Source organism: Rutilus rutilus (assembly GCF_951802725.1).
Source record: "Rutilus rutilus genome assembly, chromosome: 15".
In the NCBI taxonomy this organism is placed as follows: Eukaryota; Metazoa; Chordata; class Actinopteri; order Cypriniformes; family Leuciscidae; genus Rutilus; species Rutilus rutilus.
This window is the reverse complement of record NC_140220.1, coordinates 22308637-22329705: the sequence shown is the minus strand read 5'-3', so window position 1 is coordinate 22329705 and position 21069 is coordinate 22308637. Positions and strand designations below refer to the sequence as shown.

The following is a 21069-nucleotide window of genomic DNA, read 5'->3' as shown; positions in this document are numbered from 1 at the left end:
TGCACAGTCATTTTATTATTATTATTATTATTATTATTGATAATTTTACAGTTTTTAACACAAATAAAGGTTGTATAATGTATTAGCTTTCTCTGTTTTATATTAAACTCTACACTGACCCAAATACAAATTAAAAAAAGAAAAGAAAAAAGAAAATAAATAAAACATCAATTAATGTATACTGACATTAGATTCCAGTCATACCAGTTTATTTTTTTTATTTTTTTTTTAATTCTGTATTGTTTTCTAGTGGGTCCTCCCCTGTCAAAAGTAAACAAGCGATCGATCTTAAAGGGATGAGTCACCCCAAAATGAAAATTCTGTCATTAATTACTCCCCTCATGTCGTTCCAAACCCGTACGACTTTCAGTCATTTTCGGAACACAAATTAAGATATTTTTGATGAAATCTGAGAGCCTTCAATCTCTCCACTGACAGCTATGCAACTGACGCTTTGACGCTTCAAAAAGTTCTTAAAGAGATCGTAAAACTAATCCATATGAATTAGCCTAAGCGGTTTAGTCCACATTTTCTGGAGAGACTCGATCCCTTTATGAAGAAAATATTGAATTTAGGCTTTTATTCACATATGCATTGATCAGCGAACAAACAGAAGCTCAACCGAACATATAAAGCGATCGTGTCTCTCCAGAAATGTTGGACTATATGGATTAGTTTTACGTTCTCTTTGTGAAGCGTAAAAGTGTCAGTTGCATGGCTGTCAATGAAGGGACAGAAAGTGCTCAGATTTCATAACAAATAATAATAAATCCTTTAAGTATTCTTTTAAAGTATACTCTTTTTAAAAGTTTGCTAAATTGTTCACCTGACCAGTGTCTTGCAATTCACCTTATTAATTATAACCACAAAATACGTTTTTCCAGCACTCTAAAGGCTTTACAAAAACATAAAATGCCCCTCCATAAAACGTTTAACCTCTTAAACCCTAACCTTATCTAACTTGGTTGCTATATATAATTTGTGGTTGTTTTTCACATACACTTTCTCAGAAGTAGCCAAACATTTTAAAAGGAAACCTTTGGATCCTTGATAATCTCATCAAATATCTACCTCAAAGTTAATGAAAACAAACTTTTATATCTTAAATGCATGTTTAAAATCTAGGTTTCTCAGCCCATCCTTTCAAAGGATAAAATGTATGAATTTTAGGGCGAAATGTTCTTGACCCCAAACCTCTGAGTTACATGTTTGGCTGTTCTGACTTGGCGTTTCAGATGTTACTGACCACACGGTTGTGAATGTTCCCTATCTCATCTCTTAGCATGTTCTGTTTCAGAGAAAATAGTTCAAACTTATCTCATCTCACTTCCTTTATGCTTTGGTATTTGATTCTTAGAAGCATATAGCATTAGTTCATGCAGTTAAATCACATGTTTTAAGGTAAGGAGAAGAGGCAAAAAGATGTGCACAATACATTTTACTGTATGTCTTTTCATATATTTATTTATTTCAGCCCAGTTGTAGTGTGCTGTTGTTAAACCTCACAGAGAGGTAAAATGAGGAAAGAAAACAAACCATTTGACATAACAAAAGTACCTGAAGTGCAAAAAGTGGTGAGAAACGGCCATTTCTATAACACCCACCACACTGAAATCCCTTTGTGATCCAATTCACCTTCGTTAAACGTTAAACTGTGGGAGTGTGTCAGAGCTGTTTCCTGCTCTCTCACAGGTACCACCGCAGATAGAGTTGTGTAATGTGTGAATCTGGAGGCTGGTAAAAACCAGAACACTCATAACGGTCACTGGCCAAAATAAAGCAACTAATGGAAAATTACTATAAATATATATTGAGCGTGAAAATGTATTCATTGAAGGTCAGTGACATTTTTAACAATCAAACTTGACATCTTCTAAAAGAAAAGTCCCTGTCACCACTTCCCATTTGAATACTCTGTAATGAAAGAGTGAATGAAGTCACTTCTATTGCAGCATTTTTATTTTTATTTTTTTTGCAACAATATTGACTGCAACCTATGCAAAAAAGATTAGTACATTTGCTACATAAAACATCCTAATGGTGGATGAATCGTGTGTGTGTGTTTGTGTGTAAACAAACAGTTGCGTCCCCACTGACTATATGGATTTTTTTTTTTTACTATGGAAGTCAGTGGGGACCAGAAACGGTCTGGTTACCAAACATTCTTCAAAATATCTTCTTTTGTGTTCAACAGAAGAAAGAAACCCATGCAGGTTTGGAACAACTTGAGAAAAATGATGTCAGAATATTAATTTTGGGGTGAACTATCCCTTTAAAAAATAATGGTGGTCTGCCAGCTTTCTTCAAACACAAAATAATATGTTCTGTGAATTAATGTTTGTTTTTCTTGTAAATCCAAATTGAATCAGTTTGTATTTTAGGCTAATACCAACACTGATATTACATAGGCTAATATACTTCCTTAGCTTGCATAACTTAATTGTATCAAACTGAAAATGTTATATAGAATTACTTCTATACACCAAATTAAGTGGTGTACGGCACATGGCCAAATGATGTCTGGATGGAATGCTTGTTTTTAATGACACTACAAGTCTGATTCAACCATCAAAATATGAGGAATATAATATAGCCTATATAAGGGGGGCAAAAAAGGCAAAATACAGGTTTTCTTTTACTATACAAAAAATGCATTGAAAAACAAAAGCTCACAGGAAAAAGCATGCATTGACTACAAGATAATCAGTTATCAATATTTAATTCTGTCTTGAAAAGGCAGAACCAATGAACTCACCAGTGAACCAATGGACTCACTTTCATTGGTTTCATCATTTTTGTATGTGTTCATAATTTCATTGTGACAGCCCGGCCAAAAATTTCATTGCGTCATCACAAATTAAACAATTGACTCCAAGCACATACGCAATATGTCTAAAACATTTTCAATAATATCTGAATAAAGGTTAAAGATGTAAATTTTCCTAAGCCGGACATCAATTTTGGCCACTGCTGTATGTGCTGGGATGAAAGAAATCATAATCATAAATCATATTCATCAATTTTACAGCAAAATAAAATCAAAAATCAAAAGAAACAGCTATGTCAAAGCACATCACTGTTGCATTAACACACATTTATGAGACACTGTTAAATTGATTACATTAATAAAATACATCATTAAGCCGACTCGTGATTGTAAGTTCTTGCTGTTGAATATTTTTAAGTTGCTATAGTTTTAAATGGCCCAAACATTTACTTTAGATTTAGAGTTTTACATTCAGTAGTTAAAATAGAGTTTGTCAGACAAAACCAACGTTTTTTTTATTTATTTTTTAACAATATAGGCTTGAAATCTGAACCTCCTCTTTGATTCTCTTTGTTTCTCCCAGGCCATCGAAACACTGTTACTGTCTTTGCTCTATTACGTGATCTTGAATTTCACCTATGAAATATGACAAATGATGTCATGCTTTGGTGGAGTCAAGAAAAACAAACAAAAAAACATTACTGAGTGGACATGCATCTTGACATGTACTGGATGTGGATGAAGCCACAGCGAGTGATTCATGGATATCTCAAAATTCCCCTCACACAGTCAACATGAAGTCATTATTTTGTACATGGATTGAGCCAAAAAATAAATGTGAGGTCAGGAACCACTCCACACATCTCAATATAACACTGCAATATCTACTGCTCATCCTGCAAATAACAAAATAAAATCATATGTTGAAAATATGGCGTACAAACCCTTATCAGGTGTATTTAGTAAGTCTGTGAATGTGTAGTGAGGAACACACCGAATCTCGAATAACATTCACTCTTTTTAAATTTTCATCAGCTTCCCTTAAATAGTTACAGTTCCTCTTCTCTAAAATCCCCTGAACTTTCCCTGTCACGCCTGGCACAGGTGTGTGATAATGCGTATCCCAGAAAAGCAAGGCTGCTGAGGCGCTTCACCAAAACAATAACATTGCAGAAACAGGACTTTTGATTTGATCAAGAGTTTAACTCCACTGTCATTGGTGAAAGTGCAAAGCTGCCAGCTGCTTCCCAGAGCAGTGTGAGGATATATTGTGCGGAGGACATGGAGTGGGGATTTACACATCTGTAATTGATCAGGCTCTCGGGGAATTCCCTCGTGCATGTATCTATTTGCTTTTTATAACCGAGGCGTATCGTATAACATGAACCAAACCTCAGCGGGCAAACGCTTTTCTTATGGTGTCAACATCTGCTACTACTGTTACACCTTCACACTGACAGCAAGGTTTTTTGTTGTTGTAATGGGCCAACTTCAAAACCCGCACGCCTTCAAATAAAAAAAAAAGCCAAAGCTTACAACATGCTGTGCTACGTGTGAAAATGGGTATTTGAGTTATGGGAACGGGGCTTTTAGTTGATGCAGTGCACAATGTAGCAAGAGTATTTACCACAAATCTTTTGATGTGGGTATGTATATTTTCCCCCAAGACATGAAACAAGACTCTCATCTCTTTATGTTCTACATGTGACACTATGTAAAAGGAACCATTCCTCTCTAGGGGCTCTTTTTAAGGGTATTCATCCAGTGGCGTCAGCAGTTGCATATGTAAGGGGAGTTCCTTTCTTTCCTTTTTTTTAATGATAGCTGATTCTGTTCAATAACTTTCCCATGAAAAAAAAGAACAGTAAATTCTCTGAATTAAATCACTTCTCTCTCTCTCTCTCTCTCTCTTTTTTTTTGACATGCAATAATTAAGTTAGAGTGCATGTAAACAAGTTGGTGTAGAGTTGACTTTATATATATTTATACTACGCTTACACTTCGCCAAATGATTTCAGTTATTTCAAAAGTCTTTACAGCCTAAAGCAAAAGAACCAAAACCCACAACGACACTGACAGAGCAAATACATTTAGTAAACAATAGGATAAAAATGACTTTTTTGCCACAAAATTACGTTTTATTATGTATTTTACAATTATTACTATGGAAAAGCACATCCCAGACAGCAACATGTTGGCCCAGATCCGTCCCACATCTGGGCCGTGTGGAATCCACGTGTACCAGATGTGAGCCTGATCTGGGGCGACACTATGTTGCTGTCAGGGATATCTCTTTCTCGTTGTCTCTCCCACTCAAGCGCGCACACACACATACAGTACAGACACACACTCGCACAGAAACGTGTTGTCAGCAGCGCTGCTCTGACGACTTTATCAGTAAAACAGTTTAGCAACTTAAAAACTATGACGTTCCTCACTAGCGAGGTGCAATGCAGATAAAAGTAGTTTTGCTATTATAGACGCTGGTGCAGAACACTGTTGAGAGACGCACAGACTGATGCAATTCACACACTTAATTTCTCTCTTTCTCTCTCTCTAATAACTGCATTAATAACCGCATTAACTGACATATGAACAAACGACCACCAATGTTTAAAAGCAAAAAAAAGTTGGTTTTATAGGGATAATCAACATAAATAATAAGGCCTACTTAATGTTTATAAAATAATTATTTCATAGGAATTATTCAAGATTGCGCATGCGCACATGATCGGAACTCCACGCAGCTCATGGTCATCATGTGTTTTATTGTTGGTCGGAAACATTGAAATGGAGACATTTAGCATGTGTTTTTGACGAAATTAATAAAGTCTGAAAACATGGAGGTGATGAACATTTTATTACAGGCCAGTTTAATTGAATTGAGAATTTTGGGTTTTGGGTTGGGGTATAGCCTAAACGCAGGGGCGGCCTTAAGCATCTGGGGGCCCGTTTCAATAACTAATATGGGGCCCTGCCCACATAAAATGTAAACATGAGCAGAAAAAGCAAGGATTCTTGTTGGTTTGCATCATTATTTTATTACGCACACTTTCAGCTTCATGAACAGGCACCACTGGCATATGTACGTTTCATTTCCTATTCAAATTATTTCCCTGCTCAAAAAAAAAAACGTTTTAACCTTACAGAAAAAAGGCAAAGTATAAACACACAAACTACCGGTATTTATTTACTTCAGATCACCGTTCGCGGGGGCGGTAAACGTCGCCATGGTAACCGCGGCACGACTCTAGTTCGACCAATCAGAGACGTCAGTGTTTTGCTTAGAATTATGGGTAGTGTAGTATTTCTCCAGAAGATCGCAAATAACAAGGTTGATTTTTATACTTTGTGGCTTTTATAGGAGCAGAAACTTTCGTTTCACAGCCTCGTAGCTCGTGGTCAATCTAACTTGGATGGTTTAGGGGTCTCCAACCTTTTTAAAAATGAAAGTGGCCGCAGGGGCGCGGGAAGAGATTTTACGTCACCACTTTTGAATAAGAAACAATATCAAGAAGACTATAAAACTCGTCAAATCTCCGCGAATCACAACAAGCGTATCAGTGAGAACACTTGTTCAAATAGCGCACACTCAAACCTGACTGCACATCACATTTTGACTTTGATTCTGCTTGGACCGGTCAACGGGACATAAATTAATCCTTAAAGGATGGGACTTTATGGGACATTTGCACAAAAATAATAAATAACTTACCGTAGCCTATTTTGTAAGTCGCTCCAGAGTCGCATATCAGTCAAAAAATGCGTCACGAGGAAGAAAAAACATATAGGCCTATAGCTTAAGTCGCACTGGACTAAGTCGCATTTTTTTAGAAATTTATTTCACAAAAAAAATAATAATAATAATAAAAAAGTTACAGACAGTTCTCCGCTATGGACGTGAGCGCTCTAAAGCGGCACTAAACGAATGTTTTAAAACTTTCACAGACACCTCAAACGGAAAGCACAAAGCCTGTCTTTAAATTTAATTTCGTTTTGTATTAATTGTATCTTAATTTTAATCGATGTTTCATAAAAAAAATTGTCTGGGTTTAATAAATAAGAAGGCTATTAGAAAATAGATAATCAGGACACGGAGGCGCTGGCGAACCTGGAGCTCGTCTCATAAACGAACCGAAACTCAGCGTAGGGCTATAAGGTAGCCTATCGCCTCACAGACCTGAGACATAGATAGCTTGAAATGTCTACTTTTAAGCAGAACAATTCAAAACGAAAGAAAACAGACTGCGCTGCTTATGTAGGCCTAATTCGAAATGTGCATTTCTCTCTGGCGCTGCGAAGATCGCGATTCGTCAACTTCGTGGCTATAGCCGACACTGACATAAAAAAATAACTGTTTTATTAGTAAACAATTAAAATGTATCCTGCTATATTTTACATATTTGCCTGTTCCTTACAAAACAATAACAGTGGGGTTTTTGACTGTGTTTTTTATTTATTTTTTGCAGCTGCGGACAAATTCTTTCGACACACACAATAGCCTACACTCTGCGCTTATGTTTTAAAAACATAATTTAACATATATAACAATTTTTAAATAGCCCACTTAAAGTGTTTATTACAAATAAATGACTAAATGCTAAAAAATAATAAATTTTAATGAACTAACATATGCGTTGCATTTAAAATTCTGTGAAAACAGGGGGTGCTCCAGCACCCCCAGCACCCCCACTTCCCGCGTCCCTGAGTGGCCGAGCTATGCAATAATTAAATCTCTTATGTCTCATAACTCTCATATTAACAACTATGCTAACTGTTTTAGAACTAAATAAGTTATTGTAGGCCTATATATGTCACCCTTAATTGACATATAAAAAAATTATTGTACTGTAAAAACACATAATTATTGTTGATTTTATAGTGCATCATAACTATGAAATGGTATGAAAATGTAATTTCATGATTATAGTGACCAAAATGAGCATGGTTATCACATAATCTTGTTCAAAAAGTACTAATACTACACAATAAAATCAATTCACCAAGTTTTATGTCGAAAACCAGCAAATAACAAATAAACCTACCATCAATATGCACTTTTTGTTTGCATAAACATTAAAATAGTAACATTAAAAATGATGGCCAAATTTGAAAGGAGTGTCTTGCAACATGTTATCTACTAACATGTACAAGTTCAAATAAAATTTTGACAAAAAAGTTTTTATAAAAAGATAAACCTCGCATATTTCAGCCTTTAAATCATTTTTATAAAAAGAATGATTCAAAAAAGACAAAATACTGACATTTACAATGCACATTAGCTTATCTTTTATTATTAATAGTAAAATTCGGTCCGATTTTCCCGTGGTGTCTGTCGTTGCTATAGCCTACATGCGCTCTCCACAACGACAGAGAAGTTTTAATAGCTAATGGATTTCCACTACCGATAAACGCTTGCTGTAGCTCTGCTAGAAGATTTATTTACGGAGAAGAAAAAAACACCCGTGGTTTGGGCGCATCGCATCCTTCATATTGACTCGTTGCGCCCATAGTTGCGCCTGGAAAAAATGAGCGCGTCGCTTCAATTATTTGAAATAACGAACTTGAGCGCGCAAAAGACGCGATATGTGAACGGCCCTTGGCGAGCTACCTCCAATCAGGCCACGAGCTACTCTCGCGAGCGACGTGTTGGAGACCACTTTAGACATTATGTCTGAAAATAAATATCCTAGGGAGAAAATGAATGGGATTTTCCTGTTCTGTTGGGGGCCCCCTTGGAGGGCGGGGCCCGTTTCAATTGAAACGGGTGAAACATAGGTAAGGCCGCCTCTGCCTAAACGAAAATGGATGTAGGCTACTACAACCTCCTTTCTTAGCGAATAGGCTAAATAGGCTAAGCGAATCTGTAAGTTAATAATGTAAGTTTGCCAAGTCTCAGTAATTCCTCACTATAATTATAGCAATAATCAGACTACTGGTGTGCATGTTATAACTAGCCTACCTAAAACAGGCAGAACCTGATTTCACAAAGTACAACATGTCCCTGGATCATCATCTCTGTGATCCTGGAACAACATTCCAATCAACAAAACAGATTTGTGGGACAAGTTTAGAGTTTATGTCAAGTTTAGGCTTACAACCAGGGTTAGGTGCTTCCCTCTGATAGGTTGTGATAGATTTCCCTCTGATAAAAAGGATAACTTATGGGTAAGGACTTCATTTTTTGACAGGAATGTTGTTCCAGGATCAACAAAATATGTTGACCCAGGAACGTGTCTAACTCTGCAAAATCAGGACGTGCCTAAAACAGAAGACTTGATCCAATTAGCTGCAATTTAATTTAATTTCTGCATGAGTAGCAAAAATTTGATAGATATTTGTAAAAATAATGACTCAAACCCGCCCCCTGTTTGCTATTGTCCATACAAACACTTAGCCCCCAAACTCACACCAGTGGTTGAGTAAATGTAGCTGTCTTGGCCTGGTCAGGATGTTCAAACAAACACAATACAAATTCTTCCTGTTCTCATAATGCTTGCATGCTGTGCTGGCCTGTTGAAAGCAAATGCTTATGCAGGAAGAGGAAATGCTTGAACTATGCTTAGTACTGGACAAAATGTCCCTAAATTTCCCCAACTTACAGTCCTCTATGAGTGAGCTCATTTATGTCTGGAGTGACCACACCAGCCTGTATTCCTAACCACAACTTAGTAAATAGAGAGTTACGCATTAATTCCTCATGAAGAACAAGCATACACCCAAGATAAAACTGATTACACCCTCATTTATTTATTTTTGTATCAAAATCCATTTAGAAGTGTATGGTGAAGATTATGACCCATTTACACATGCAACGATATGAATCCCTGTGCAATAATAAATACTTATATATGTTAAACTATCTGTTGTGTGCTGACATGCACATATGCACATGATGTCAAAACCACAAACAAAAATACAAGATTGAACTGGTTAGCCAAACTGAAAAATACCAAAAATCTCCCCAATATGTGTTCACTATCAAAGGGACAACTGATTCCTTTTTTTTTTTTGTGGCATGCCTACTCACTCAGACTTTGTGGTTTACACCCTTACAGTGAGGGTAGATCTGACCTCTTGCCTTTGCAAAAGTTTTCGGTCTGCGCTCGTGGAGCAGGCTGGTGGGGACTTTCCACAGCTGAGGGAGTAACAGCGTTTTATCTTCAGTACGTCTTCTCACAGCACGATGTAACAAGTAGCCTATCACTCATATGCTCGTTTGTTGGTTTTGATACCCTTTCATGCGAAACTGTAGATAGATAGCCTTGATTCTGCATGTTGTCCTGCAAGTTGGATGTAAAAATCACTGTGCATGATTGTCAATGTAGAAATTTGTCTAGTAATGATGAAATGGTAGAATTTTACTTGTTCAGGTTCTAACAACATTGCAGTTTGCAGCCAAAATGGTTGGGAAAATTCTGCGGCTCTAGTGTGCTGAAAGAAGAGATCCGGGTTTTTGGGTATAGCAACAGGAAAGAGGATGGGTGTTGGAAATCCCCGTCACAGCGTATCTGTGCGGGCCAGTCGTGCTGCATTTGGAATCCAGCTGCATTTTTGGACAAGTGAAGTCGTCTTTTTCTTTTTTTTTTCTTACCAGTTTTTGTGGTTTCTCCTGTTTGGAATTTGGCAGATTCATTTTCAGTTGCTTACAAAATGTCATCATTTGCCCACATTGCATTATATGTCCTTACGTTTCATGTGCAACAAAGTAAATCCCATTTTAGGTAAAACGGCACTTATCATGAAGTTCATTTGGTTAACATTTAATACCTTATGTAACCTGAACTACCAATAGCTAAGTTTACATTCAACTAAATAATCCTTTAGCAATCAAATTGAAGGCCTTCATGTAAACATGCATGATCTGAATGAAATTTGGTCAGATTGTAGACTTGAAATAATCCATTCAATAGAATGCACAGTACACTGTAAAAACGAACAAGTTCATCCAACTTAAAATAATTTGTAACCTGGCTGCCTTAAAATGTTGTGTTAAGTAAAGCTAAAAAACTTCAGTTGTTTGTACATATATTGGAGTTGCTTAAACCTAGAATTAGTCGTTGGGGTAACAAAGGTGAAGGCGACAAATAGTCTGATCAACTTTAATTTAAGTTTAATGAACTAGTTTTTTAGTTACTCCAACAAGACATTAAAAGTTGTGTAAACCTGAATCCCAGTTGAGACAACATAAAATGAGTGACACCAACAAACTTTTCCGCTATCTTGAGTTGTTTACACTAAGCATCTTGTTGAGTCAATTTATAATTATTAGTTGTGCAAACAATATAAAAATTGTCTAAACTATTAATTTTGTTGAATGTACTTATTTTTTTAAGGCAACCAGGTTACTTTTTCAAGAATAGTTCATTTTAGTTGGAATGTTCTGTGGGGCGCTCTGTGGGGTTTCCCTATGTATTTATACACTTTTTTACAGTGTATCTAGCACACACACGCAATGTTATGGTACACATTTTATGACTTATGTATGTCCGTATGTTTATTTAAGTTTTATGAACTGGTCAGTTGAGGAGACTAAATAGCCTAGGCTATTTACTAATAATTTGTAAAAAAAAGAAAAGAAAAAAAAGATAATCTGACATACATGTCCAGCTTTCTCTGTATATACAGTATGTCAAAACCTTCAATTATGGTGGCTGCATATTCCAGTTTTGCTTGTAATACATGTACATAAATATGTGATTTGGATGGCAAAGTTTAGGGTTCATATAAACATTACTTTAAGAATCTGTAGAAAATTTTGCATAACCAGCAATTTACTTGGTACAGATGGTAGCCTCTATATCATAGAATAATGCTTAGTCATCTTGGATCATGTGTTCCTCACAAGACAATCATATCATAACCCTGATATTATTGAATTGCATTTAAAGTTTTACAATACAGTCATTCTTTGCAGAAATGAGTAGTGCCATACAAATGCATCATACTTTTATCAAAATTATCTGTGACGCCTCTTATAAAATAGCTTTCTATTTTGTGGTTGCTTGCAGGCTCCAAATATAGGTCACTCTAAAACGAATATGCCAATGCTTTTATCGCAGTCAATTTATTATGTGACAAGCATAGACTATGAAATTAAATATTTCTCATTCTTTAACTTCTCAGCATACTACAATATTCCAGCAAAATAAAAACTTGAGGATTTGACATGTCAAAAGCAGTTTAAATGTTTGAAAGTGAAGAATTTAAAACATATTTTTATTGTAACTTGTAGTAGTTGGTACTTGTAAAGAGTGAACCCAAATGTGAGCACCCTTAAAATCAACTATTTCCATAAGCAGTTGAGTCTTTGAGTTCTTTGTCTGTCTGGATGTCCCAGCAGTAGCAATATGGGACATTTTCATATGAAATTAAATATCATATCGCAGTTAAAATTTTAAAATTGAAATAAAACACATTCTAAAAAAAGATTCTATATTTTATCTGTTTTCTTTGAATGTCATGTGACAATGATCATGCATTGGGGTTAATATCTTTAAAATCTCAGGGGGTACTTTAAATAAATACTTCTAAAGGGTACGGCTGACAAATTTTTTTAGGAACCCCTGCCCAGGTCCCAGCACGGATCCATTTGTGCCGATTGTTCCCGACTCCAGCCGTACATTTAGCAGTTTATTCAACTAACTTTAGAGGCTCCCCCTGCGGGTAGAGCTCTGGTATTACAGCACTGGGTTTTTGTTTTCTGATCACTCAACCGAATCACATGCATGCAGAATCAGATATTCAGTACAACAGCAGCTTTGCTTTTGTCATACTAGGCCCTGTCCTACATGGCACACTTCATATGCACTTCATATGGTCTTGTGGACTTACAATGGCTGCCGCGTGCGCGTGTCCGTTAAGTCCGTGAGACCGTAGGGTGTCCCATTTGTCATTTTAGGTCTCAGAAGGGTGCTCGCGAGCCGTCGATTTGTGCCCGCTCGATGATGCGAGCTCCGCATCATACTTCTTCCCGACAGTCAAAGCGGCGTTACGTCACGAAAGTGCGGACTCAGAGGAAGACCGCGAGTGCTTAGGGTGCCATTTGGGACAGGGCCTACTTTGTGACATGAAGGCCAAGTACCCATACTTGTGCCCACTCGACCTGCTCTGAGTGGGACTCAAACCGGGGTCTCCGGCTTAGACATCAGCCGCTAGCGCTTCTTGAGTTCAGAGGAGTGAGGTTTACACGCACAGCTCTTAATGGCCAACGTCTGTTACACTCACCCCCCAAACCTCACTCCCATCCGGGTCACGGCACCAGATATAATCAGTCCTACTTGACCCACTCTGAACGGGATTAGAACCGGGGTCTCTGGAATGGGAGGTGGGCACGCTAACAAGGACGCTAAACACCGCGTGCATCTTGAGGCTAACACGCACAGCTTTTACTGGCCTGTAAGAGCCACACACTGCAAACCCTGGACACACACACCCGGAGCAGTGGGCAGCCATTCGCTGCGGCGCCCGGGGAGCGATTGGGGGATAGGTGCATTGCTCAAGGCATTGAGGGTGGAAGAGAGGGTGTTCATTCATTCCCCTACCTACATTTACCTATTGAGAATCGAACCTGCTACCTTTGGGTTACAGTCCGACTCTCTAACCATTAGGCCACAACTGCTGAAAGTCGACATGAACCGGAAGTTGTGATAGTCTGTTCTTGTTACGTATGTCTGAGTAAAAACGGCTACAAGAAAAATGTAGGGCGGGACTTGATTTTGTTCATCAGGAATTAATTGGATGGTTTTGGTTTGCTATTGGTTGATCCGATATGATTGAGAGGTTTTCCCGCCCTCACACTAGTGAACACATCACCAGAGAAGAGAGTGATTTTGAATAAGGTTATGGGAAGGACACATGAATTAAAAAAAACAATAACAATGATGTGCACGGATAAATCATTTTTAATAAATATTGCAATATTTCATAAAAAAATTAAATGGTCCATTTTGATTTCATAGTGACTTTAAATATCTAGTGGGAGCATTCAGCACCATGACAACATCCAGACAGTTGTTCGATATCATTGTGGGATCAGGACAATGATTTGAATTTAGGGAAGTTGTTCCGAATCATGCAGTGAAGCTAGTGATCTATTTTCAGCCTGGGAGTCTCTACAGAGCTACATTCATGTCTATTTTTTTCCCTGGTAAAAAAAAAAAAAAAAAACCCAGACTCACCCACTTTTTCTGCAGCTGTCTGACGCAAAGCCACGGCGGAAAGGGTGAACAATCTCTGAAGTGTGCAGAGTCTAGACGGATGTACCATATAACACAGAATCCCCCTGCTAGTTTAGAAACAAATCTTTGTGAAGGGTACAATCACAGAGGACCAGAGATGTGGTGTGTGACCTATTTTTGGAAGTCACTGGCTGTGGTGTGATGCATTCAGGGGATTCAATACATGTATGTATAATGAAGTAAACCACAAACTGAAACTCTGAGCTCTATTTAAATATTAAGTGATGGATGACTGTGGTAGAAAGCAGTATTACAATTACTACACAATAGCTGTTAGCCCAGCACTGCCATCAAGTGTTGCTAAACGCTATCATTAAAAGATTTGTGTAATCTGGGGTTTCCCACTGATTATAAAACATCGCCAATAACATGGCAAAATGAATGTTATCTACAATGAATATCGCTCTTAATTTGTGTTTTTCAGGAAGAACACATGCTTTATTTGTCAGTTACATCTGTGTCCCAATCACATTTCTAAATAAATCAACCCCAAATAAAAATGGTCATCGTTTATTCAATGTCATGCCATTCCAAAACCTTATGACTTTTGTTCTTCATTTGAAGCACAAGAGAAAGTGGCTTATCTGTTTCATTAAATAAAAGTGAATGGGGATCTAGCTCCAAAATGTTTATAAAAGAACCATAAAAGTATGTATCCCATAACACATCTGTACTATATGTCGTCTTCTGAAGCCATAATCTGTTTGTATGATAAGCAGAGAGAGACATCATGCTGCTTGAATGTTCAGTAGATGTTTAAATCTGCATATATCTCCATTCATGCATGATGATCAGAGCCAGTGTCTTGCAGTTTTTGTTTTGCATAACAGAATTGCCTAAAACTTTATATTACATCACCTGTGAAGCTGCTTTAAACATTAAAACAGAATGATTTGTAAGTGATGTCTGATCTTGTCTCTTTTTTAAACCAAAGGGTTAACATCGCCATCTACTGGCTCTTTTGAGGAACACATTTAGACTAAAATGTAACTATATCCCAGTTTCAGCTGTTTAGGCTCACTGACTTTTTTCAGTTGAATTAAATATGGTTTGCAGAAAAAGAAAGCTGTTTCTTTGCCATTTCAAGTTTATTTCCTAATACTCTCGTTGTTGAATGTCTTTCAGCCAGCAACAAAGAATCTGGTTGTCATGACAACATGTGCCACCATGATGTCACAGAACTAAGCTAAAGGCTAAAGCATAGAGAAAAAACATGCAGGAACAAACTAAAACTCCTTCTACAACATGTAATAAGCTAGGATTCATAGTCAGACTATGTTTGTTTATCGTGAATAAAGTGGTTAGGGGTTTCTTTCAAGTAATTCAGACTAATTTAGATTTCTAGTAATATTTAATGGCAATCAGATGATTTTCATTTTCAGGTAAGAAAAAGTACCCATTTCTGGGTTGTTAAGAAAACTTATAATTAACACTATTTAAAAAAAAAAAAATTATTGAAACAACAAACTGCAACATTTGAATGAAGGTGGAAAGAGGCCTGAATATTACTTTGGCTGATTTTCATTTTCAGGTAAGAAAAAGTACATATGTCTAGGTTGTTAATAGAACTCATAATTAACTTTAATTTTTTTTTTTTTTTTACTTATTAATTAAAACAACAAACTGCAACATTTGAATGAAGGAGGAAAGAGGCCTGAATATTTCTTGGGCTGATTTTCATTTTCAGGTAAGAAAAAGTAGGCTATGCCTAGTTTGTTAATAGAATTCATAATTAACACTATTTTAGGGTTGAATCTTTCTTCAATTTCAGGCACAAATATAAGATACAGTAAATACAAATGATGTGAGGAATTGTGCAAATGCACTTTAATTATCATGTGATAAAATAGCCAGTGTCGTTTGTACCCTCATAAGACCAGGAATGAGGATGATTTTAAATTTCAGGTAAGAAAAAAAAAAAAATCGCCAATTTATTTGTTTATGCACTTAATTGAACTCATAACTAAGTTTTTGTTTTGTTTTGTCTTTGCTATATTATATTAAAACAAACTTAAACCTGATGAACCTGAAAGGTGGAAAGAGCCCTGAATCCCAATAGGTTTTACACTTAACAGGATTGTTACTGTAAATAAACCTGATGGGGTATATAAGGCTAATTTGGATCATATCATAATAAATGTGTCTCTGTCTGAGCCTTACTCATATGAGCAGGGTTACACTGAGGACATGCTCAACTGGCCTTCAGTACCACACAGACATTGAGTCCTTTGTTGCCTAAGACAAAACAGTATCTATCAGTGGGGAGGACAGTAGAGCATAATCTACCCACACAACACATTCAGATCCATCCAACTTACAGGGTTCATGCTATGTTTAAGAGTAAAGCACTTTACAACCATTGTTGCTATTGCTTGCTATCTAACTCTAGTCAGGTTATTAGACATTGTAATTATGTTTTCATAATGAAATGTAATTATTGGCGAGGCTAAAACTTGCTCGTAAATTACACCCAGTCATCTAATTATTAGCTTAACTGTTCTTTCATATACACAAAAAATGCTATGCATGCATGATAAACACAATATTTGCAAAATAGCTCATCACTCATCTTCCCACATAAAGTCTCTAATTCGTTAAAAGTAATTTAAAGGTGCAGTAAGCGATTTCTGAGAAACACTGTTGATATTTGAAATCAACCCAAACAAACACACCCCTCCCTTCATTTCTCCGCCCCCAAAATGCATGAACACGCAATGCAAGAGTGGATGTGTCTTTATCATAGCAGAAGCGGAGCAAAATAATCTTCATGAAAAATAAAGTGAGACGCCACATGAATGACAAGAACAAAAAATTTACATATAGTACACAAGAGTAAATACAAGCAAGTGTTTGTTGTTAGTCGCCAGCAGCACACCAGCTCCAGACCAACAATGACACTCAAACCTGTCCTGTTATTAGAGCTAACATTACAACAACAGCATATCTTCTTGGTCCTGTGAAAGAGCAAAACCGATGTTACTCACATATGGAGCAGAAACAACTCAACCTCACATGTGTTTTCAGGCCTTCCCGCTTAAGTCTCTCCAGCACTGGAAAGATTTTCTAATATTAACACAGGCCCTAAAGCTCTTTCCTGATCATAACCCTTCTTTGTCCAATGATATTTGACTTTTCTCTTTTGTAATGTCTCTCAGCCATCTCACTTTCTACAGTCTTTCTTCAAATCTTCCTCTTGCTCACTCTCTCTCCTCCCCCATCATGAGTGGACACGCCCCCTACTGCTGATTGGCTCACTCTATCCTCCTCCATCATGAGTGGACACGCCCCCTACTGCTGATTGGCTACAAGTGTGTTGTGCTGCTCGGTTCGATCCACTTTCAACAGTTTCTCAGAAATTGTTTACTGCACCTTTAATGCAAAGAGCCTTGTCTAGCACTAAACGCATTGCCAAGATTACAATACTACACACTTGTCTTTAAAAATAAAATTAAAACTTAACACGTGACTCCATATTGATTGTCAGTAGAAAACCCCTCAGTAGAAATCTTGGACCCTTTCCCCCCAGCTAGCGTGACATCAAAACAAGAGACTCACGCAAGGGACCCACGACTTGATCTTTAATAAAGGTTCATTTTCGCAAATAGCTTTTTTATCTTTTAATCACACTGGATGTTTTTCAGGACGACATTCAAAATTCAAACACCTTGAAAACGTAACGATTAAAATAAAGTATTTTTCAAACTCTGTATGAACCCTGAACTAAACACTCGTATGAAATAATACTGTAGTATTTTATTCATGTTAAACACAAAATGGTAAAAAAAATTACATTTTCTCTTTAAAAAACAAACTGTGACATCACAAATATCAAGCATTAACAGTATATTAAATAAGTACTGAATATTCAGTGTGAGGTATGTGTCTCTGGATTGATGGAGGATAAGTCCATCAAATGCTTCATAACACTAATAATAATAAAACATACATACTGTACAGAGTCAATTAAAAAAACACTTCAGTGTAATCATGTTAGCGGAGAGGCATTTCAGAACAAATTCATTTTTGGTCAGAGGCTGAAGAATTGGCTCATCTCCTCATTAGCACCATGATCAGTATCATATTGTTTCACTGGCCCAGGATCAGTGCATTAAGGCAGTTAAAGTCACAAGTTAACATGGACATCTATTACAGGGCCTGTTTATGTCCCTGTGGTAAGTGCTTTAAAGAATAGAGGCTAGTGTTTATATGACTATACTTGTGTTGGTTAAGTGCTAGTAACAAGTGCAGGGATGTGAACTGTGTTGGGCACTAAAGAAGTCTGACAGTCCAGCTCATTGGTCACCTGTACTGGAGTACTGTTGGTCTCGGGCTGGTTGGTCTTCGGGTCCTCATCTTCATCATTTAGCTGCTCTTCAAACAGGTGCTCTTCCTCTTCAGACAGCTGTGTATCTTCAGCTCTCTCCTCCTTCTGTTAAAAACAACAACAAAAACATTACAATATGCCAATTCTGATACTAGCCTTTTACATTAAGTGAATATAAATGACTGCAGTACCTCCCTCTTTGACCTGCTGTATTCATCTATGGCATACTGGTATTTAGCTGAGGTGATGCCAAAAAGAGATGCCATTCGCTCACCCAGGTAGTCACAAGCTGTACGATGGGAGATGGTTATAGAATATGAATATTTACAAATGTTTGACACTAACTAAATGCAATAACAAACGTGTGAGATAACAAGCGCTTGAACATTCATACAGTGTCTCAATGTTCTGCCTTTACAAGATGCCACATTTTTAAAAGCTTAGTGCATCTCTGTAGCTTTACTAAACGTAAACTATAAAGCAGCATGCAAAAATAATCATGTTGAAGCTCGAACGTGTTTCGGTGTTTTGCATATTTGAATAAAACATCAAAACCGCCATGTCATAATCATTTAACATCATCCACAATGGCCCGAGGAAGATTTCACTGCTATTCCCACAGACACAAACATTAGGCCAGAAAACCCTTTTTAATCCCCAGGCATGATTACTTATGCACATTTCAGTCATTATGCCTGTACATAGAATATGAATATGATTTTTTTCCAAGTTTTAAGATTTGTTGTTAATTTTGTAGAAGCTGATGTGATGTTAAAAAGGCACCATTATGCCCTTTTACAAAGTCTTGATTTAGTTTTTGGGCTCTACTAGAATTAGCCTGGCTCCGCCCTCCTACGTACTTCCTTCAGGACTCCGTCTGGGTTTGCGGTATATTCTTGGGTTTTCTCCGGCCAATTTTTTGGCGGTCCAATCGGCGAACAGAGGGAGTGGCTGAGAATGACGACGTTGAGGTCGTGCGCTAGTTTGAGTTGAGTCTGGTAGGACCAGGCTATACTAGAATAGGCTTTCATGCTTGAATGTTTAAAAACATTATTTTCCCACATATTTTACATTGTTGAGGCTCCTCTCTTCCCAGTCTGTCAGTAACGCTCTATTTAGTTCCTGTCTCAATGAAGCCCCTCCTTCCGAAAAGCGTAATGCGCTCTGATTGGTTGGCTGGACAGTGTGTTTTGATTGGTCAACCAATGAGCGTGTTTCAGTCAGACTTACCAGATATAGTGGATGTAGCTGCTCTCCACATTTGAAACCAGACATACGGACCCCAAGTCAGCTTGGACTTAAAAAAAAAAAGAAGATAAAAATACAGTTATATTTATGTACTGTCATACTCTTATTTTTCACCTCTGGATAGTGCACCCAAAAATGTGCTCATGTTGTCTCAAACCAACTTTCTACTGTGGAACACAAAATATTTTCTGAAGGATGTTTTCTTTTGCATTTCACAGAAGTCATACTAGCTTGGACGGACATGAGGGTGAGTAAATGATGAACTATCCCTTTAAGGGCCATTCAGAGGATTTGTTCAAACACACACATACTGTGTCTATGGAAGACAGAAGTTCTTTCTTTGCGTTCTGTCTTTTGTCCTCCTCCTCCTCATCTGTGCTGTATTCTTCCATGGTTTCCCCACTGGAGAAATGAATAATGCGGCGCGGGGTCTTCTCTTTTCTGTCTAGATCACCAAGCTCCACACACTCGTATTCTTTCTCTTTTCCAGAGCTCTGTCCACAGTCACACACACATCACAGATCATCAATATTAGGAATAAGTCGATTATGTACAATACGATGGGGTTTTAAACTGAAATGAGGGAAGAAAATTACCCTAATGCCATTACAAAAAGAAATGAACAATAGTAGTTTAAAAAACACCACAGTATTGTTGTGTTTGTTGTATTTATTCTAATATCAAATTAAATGCACATGGGTGTGATTAAAAAAAGAGAGAGAAACAAATATGGTTCTGCTTCAAAACTTTCAGACATTCTCATTTCTTTATTGGACGACAGTTAATAGCTATAATACCATATCACTTTTTTTTTTCTTCTAAATTTATATTTGTATTAATGTAGTAACTTTTGGTGGAAAAACATACTGTATCATCTGACAGGTTTTAGTTTCTATGTAAATAAGCATAAGCACTAATCAGTTTAATATGCTTGTTTTATAGCTTTATAGTGATAGAAATGACCAGGACCGTGATTTAATTCCAGGCGCAATGGGAATGCTTCAATTAAAAAATAAGTGATAACAGTAGCCTACAATAAAACTGATACATGCAGTCATGTAACGTTAGGCATGATTTAAATTGGTCAATAATTTACCTTGTCATTGTCCATATCATGTGTCACAGTTATACTGACGCTGGAGAGATAAAGGGATATTTCTGCCATCGCTATTGTGTTGAAACTCAGCTTTCCAGTGCAGTAACACAACCTGTCCTGTCCTGAGCGGGCGGGTCCACCACTACATCACTCCTGACGTCACAGCGGTCCCAGGCCAGCTGGTCCCCGTGCGGAGACAATAATACATCACAACTGCGCCACCTACAGTTTTGGAGCGTCATTTATTTGAGCCTATATTTGTTTGTTTTATTAATAATAAACAACCATTATCATTGTTAAACACACCCAAAATAAATGTAAGCAGCATACACTAAGAGAGAGAGAGAAAGAGAGAGAAGGTAACTCTTTATTTTACAGTGTCGATTGTTACATG

General features: G+C 37.2%; 1 protein-coding gene across 1 annotated transcript; it reads right to left on the bottom strand.

The window, feature by feature from the left end:
* Window positions 1-17568: 17568 nt before the first annotated feature.
* On the bottom strand, window positions 17569-20807 carry LOC311305588 (protein FAM177A1). The gene is made up of 5 exons (XM_084433394.1): window positions 20676-20807; window positions 19891-20073; window positions 19562-19628; window positions 18523-18620; window positions 17569-18436 (listed from the first exon to the last, which is right to left on the bottom strand). Exons 1-5 carry the CDS (start codon window positions 20742-20744, stop codon window positions 18233-18235), a joined length of 621 nt encoding a protein of 206 aa, XP_084289520.1. The 5' UTR covers window positions 20745-20807; the 3' UTR covers window positions 17569-18232.
* Window positions 20808-21069: the final 262 nt, after the last annotated feature.

Excerpts from the sequence above, each read along its gene's own strand:
- LOC311305588 (XM_084433394.1), bottom strand. The coding sequence starts at position 20,744 with ATGGCAGAAATATCCCTTTATCTCTCCAGCGTCAGTATAACTGTGACA. Across the intron at positions 20,074-20,675 it reads ATGATATGGACAATGACAAG|AGCTCTGGAAAAGAGAAAGA; the intron begins GTAAATTATTGA and ends GACTGTGGACAG. Across the intron at positions 18,437-18,522 it reads ACAGCAGGTCAAAGAGGGAG|AAGGAGGAGAGAGCTGAAGA; the intron begins GTACTGCAGTCA and ends TGTTTTTAACAG.